The 4,530-nt window shown below is 49.9% G+C and overlaps 1 protein-coding gene across 1 annotated transcript; it reads left to right on the top strand.

Moving 5' to 3' along the window:
* The first annotated feature begins 1,454 nt into the window (after positions 1-1,454).
* LOC307187165 (chromodomain Y-like protein) lies at positions 1,455-4,321 on the top strand. The gene has a single exon (XM_079922920.1). The coding sequence runs from the start codon at positions 1,690-1,692 to the stop codon at positions 3,322-3,324; it is 1,635 nt and encodes a 544-aa protein (XP_079779046.1). The 5' UTR covers positions 1,455-1,689; the 3' UTR covers positions 3,325-4,321.
* Positions 4,322-4,530: the final 209 nt, after the last annotated feature.

Raw genomic sequence — 4,530 nt, 5'->3', positions numbered from 1 at the left:
CAATCAGCCAGAGACCTCCCAGAGATCCCCATCTCAACGCTAAGACCCAGCTCCACTCAATGACCAGCAAGCTCCAGTGCTGGACACCCCAAGCCAAACAACAAGAAAGACAGGAGCACAACCCCACCCATAGGCAGAGAGGCTGCCTAAAATCATAATAAGTTCACAGACACCCCAAAACACACCACTGGACATGGTCCTGCCCACCAGAAAGACAAGATCCAGACTCATTCACCAGAACGCAGGCACCAGTCCCCTCCACCAGGGAGCCTACACAACCCACTGAACTAACCTTATCCACGGGAGGCAGACACCAAAAACAACGGGAACTACGAACCTGCAGCCTGTGAAAAGGAGACCCAAAAACAGTAAGTTAAGCAAAATGAGAAGACAGACAAACACAGGGAAGATGAAGGAGCAAGGTAAAAACCCACCAGACCAAACAAATGGAGAGGAAATAGGCAGTCTATCTGAAAAAGAATTCAGAGTAATGATAGTAAAGATGATCCAAAATCTTGGAAACGGAATGGAGAAAATACAAGAAACATTTAACATGGACCTAGAAGAACTAAAGAGCAAACAATGATGAACACCACAATAAATGAAATTAAATAACTGAGGCATAATAACTGAGGCAGAACAGATAAGTGACCTGGAAGGTAAAATAGTGGAAATAACTATTGCAGAGCAGAATAAAGAAAAAAGAATGAAAAGAATTGAGGACAGTCTCAGAGACCTCTGGGACAACATTAAATGCACCAACATTCGAATTATAGGAGTCCCAGAAGAAGAAGAGAAAAAGAAATGGACTGAGAAAACATTTGAAGAGCTTATAGTTGAAAACTTCCCTAATATGGGAAAGGAAATAGTTAATCAAGTCCAGGAAGCACAGAGAGTCCCATACAGGATAAATCCAAGGAAAAACACGCCAAGACACATATTAACCAAACTATCAAAAATTAAATACAAGGAAAAAGTATTAAAAGCAGCAAGGGAAAAGCAACAAATAACATACAAGGGAATCCCTAAAAGGTTAACAGCTGATCTTTCAGCAGAAACTGCAAGCCAGAAGAGAATGGCAGGACATATTTAAAGTGATGAAAGGGAAAAACTTACAACCAAGATTACTCTACCTGGCAAGGACCTCATTCAGATTCAACAGAGAAATTAAAACCTTTACAGACAAGCAAAAGCTAAGAGAATTCAGACCACCAAACCAGCTTTACAACAAAGGCTAAAGGAACTTCTCTAGGCAGGAAACACAAGAGAAGGAAAAGACCTACAATAACAAACCCAAAATAATAAGAAAAAGGAAGATTTTTGCACTACACCAGAGAGGGGGAGCCGCAGAGCCAACGCGCGCCGCAGTGCACGGCCGCCGCGCCCCACCCCGGACCGGCCGCGCCCCGCCCCGCCCCGCCCCGCGGCTACGCAATGAGCCTGAGCCCGAGCCGGCCCGCCGGGGAGTGAGCACGGCGCGGAGAGCACGTTGCGTAGCTGCTCCTGCGCACAACCCGGCCGGCGGCCCACACCGGCGGGAGTGAGCACCGGTCCGCACCCGACCGGCGCCGGAGCCGAGCGGAGCCGGAAGCGCAGGCCACGCAGGGACCCAACTGAAACAAAGTGTCGGCCGCCGGCTGCGCGGCGCCTCAACGGCCTTGCCCCACGCCCCCAGCTCCACCGCCCACCATGGCCTCCGAGGAGCTGTACGAGGTTGAAAGAATCGTTGACAAAAGGAAGAACAAAAAAGGGAAGACGGAATATTTGGTCCGGTGGAAGGGCTACGACAGCGAGGACGACACCTGGGAACCAGAGCAGAACCTGGTAAACTGCGAGGAGTACATCCACGACTTCAACAGGCGCCACACCGAGAAGCAGAGGGAGGGCCCCTTCACCAGGGCCAACCGGGCCTCCCCGAACAACGCTAGGAAGCAGATTTCCAGGTCCACCAACAGCGGCTTTTCCAAGGCCTCTCCTGAATCGCTAGTGGTTGGCAAAGAGCAGGAGCCCAAGGCCAGCCCGCTGTTTGCCGCCAGCCAGAAGTTCAGGAAGGACCCAGCCCCGTCCCTCTTGAACCGGAAGAACATGGACCTGGCCAAGTCAGGTATAAAGATCCTCGTGCCCAAGAGCCCCATCAAGAGCAGGAGCGCGGTGGACGGCTTTCAGAGCGAGAGCCCCGAGAAACTGGACCCCGTCGAGCAGGGGCAGGAGGACACGGTGGTGCCGGAGGTGGCGGCCAGAAAGCCGGTAGGAGCTCTGCTGGGCCCTGTTGCCGAGCGTGCGCAGATGGGGAGCCGGCCCCTGATACACCCGCTGGTGCCACAGGTGTCCGGCCCCTTGACCGCGGCTATGGCCACGGGGCTAGCCGTGAACGGGAAAGGTTCCTTCCCATTCATGGACGTGCTGACGGCCAACGGGATGACCAGCCTGCAGACGTCAGTCACGGGCATGACGGCCGGGAAGAGGAAATTCATCGATGACAGACAAAACCAGCCCTTCGACAAGCGACTGCGTTTCAGCGTGAGGCAGCCGGAAAAAGCCTACAGGTACAGGGACATCGTCGTCCGGAAGCAGGACGGCTTCACCCACATCCTGCTGTTCACGAAGTCATCCGAGAACAACTCTCTCAACCCAGAGGTGATGAAGGAAGTGCAGAGCGCCCTGAGCTCGGCCGCTGCCGACGACAGCAAGCTGGTGCTGTTCAGCGCCGTGGGCAGCGTCTTCTGCTGCGGCCTTGACTTCATCTACTTCATTCGGCGCCTGACCAACGACCGGAAGAGAGAAAGCACGAAGATGGCCGAGGCCATCAGAAACTTTGTGAATACTTTCATTCAGTTTAAGAAGCTTATTATTGTAGCCGTAAACGGCCCAGCCATTGGACTAGGAGCGTCCATCCTGACTCTCTGTGACGTGGTTTGGGCCAATGAGAAGGCTTGGTTCCAAACACCCTACACTGCCTTTGGACAGAGTCCAGATGGCTGTTCCACCGTGATGTTTCCCAAGATTATGGGAGGAGCATCTGCGAATGAAATGCTGCTCAGCGGACGGAAGCTGACGGCGCAGGAGGCGTGCGGCAAAGGCCTGGTCTCCCAGGTGTTCTGCCCCGGGACCTTCACCCAGGAAGTCATGGTCCGCGTTAAGGAGCTCGCTTCCTGTAACCCGGTCGTGCTCGAGGAATCCAAGGCCCTGGTGCGCTGCAACATGAAGCTGGAGCTGGAGCAGGCCAACGAGCGGGAGTGCGAGGTGCTGAAGAAGATCTGGGGCTCGGCCCAGGGCATGGACTCCATGTTCAAGTACCTGCAGTGGAAGATCGACGAGTTCTGACGGCCGGGCTGCCCCAGACGACCCTGTAGTCGCATCGCGCAGGCCGGCTGGGGCTCCCTGGGGTGCGGACCCATCCTCACAGCCTGAAACAGGTTCACGTGGAGCTCACTCTTGGAAGCAGGACTTGAAACAGCCAAGCTATTTGTTACCAAGGAGTCTTTAAGTACTGTAACTTTAAATAACTACAAAGCTTGTCCAAACGTCATTATTTTATACTTAATACACACACAGGTATAAAAGTATAATTGTGAGCTCTGGGCTGCTCTTTGAGGCTCTACTTTTTGTTATCTTTGGCTAGTACTGTATAAAAAAGGAGTGTGTTTTCCTGGTTTGGGTGTCAGAAAAGTCTGGAATAATGTTTGTTTTCCTTGTTTTTTCCTTCTAGAAAACAGAATCTAAAGAGGTGTTAGCCCGCCTCGCCCCCCCACCCCCACCCCAAATAGAAATACGGAAAGATCTGAGGCATGCCCTTGTCTCCAGGAAGGTACAAAACGTCAGAGATGGAAACTTCTCAATCGAAAGGAAGACTTAATTCTTTTAGGTTAAGTATTTCTGATTAAACACCCACTGCTGAATATACCCCCAGACTAAAACACACCTAGGATTCATGCTGAGAAATCAGTTGATTCTGCCTTCTTTCTTAAATATGTCCGATTCTTACCCAGTTAACAGGAAGAAACCACTCTCTCTCTAGGGGAAAGCTTGTTTTGCAGTGTTAGCAAATCACTGAATAGCTAAGTATGATCTCTAAGTTATAGGGGGTTTATAATTAGTTTTTCTGACCCATCTGAAAAAATAACTATATAAGTGCTTCTTGTTACTGGGTGAGAACTACTTTATATACAGTTTTGGTTTTCTATTTGCAGATATGATTGATGTATTACACCAAAAATAAAGTATTTTTATGTTTATAAAGTGTAATTTTTTGGTTCACTTAAAATATATTTTATTTAATAAGTTAAAATTCTTTTGGCACACTATTAAATGCAGAAACTCCTTTTTAAGATAAAAAACTACCTTATAGCGACGTTTAATGTTCTTGGTCTCTGCTTTCATGTCTACACAATATACCAAGTACAGGATTCTGTCTGAGAGTGCCCTGTGTAAATAGACGTCCGCATTCCTGCCAGGAGTGGGGACTGATTCCTGATTCCAGACGCCTATCATTCGGTAGGCTTCTGAGCTTGCAATCATATTGAATGTATG

Source organism: Stenella coeruleoalba (assembly GCF_951394435.1).
Source record: "Stenella coeruleoalba genome assembly, chromosome: 5".
Classification (NCBI taxonomy): Eukaryota; Metazoa; Chordata; class Mammalia; order Artiodactyla; family Delphinidae; genus Stenella; species Stenella coeruleoalba.
This window is presented reverse-complemented; position numbering and strand designations above follow the sequence as displayed.

Bases quoted from the DNA above. Each gene is read 5' to 3' on its own strand.
- LOC307187165 (XM_079922920.1), top strand. From the start codon at position 1,690: ATGGCCTCCGAGGAGCTGTACGAGGTTGAAAGAATCGTTGACAAAAGG.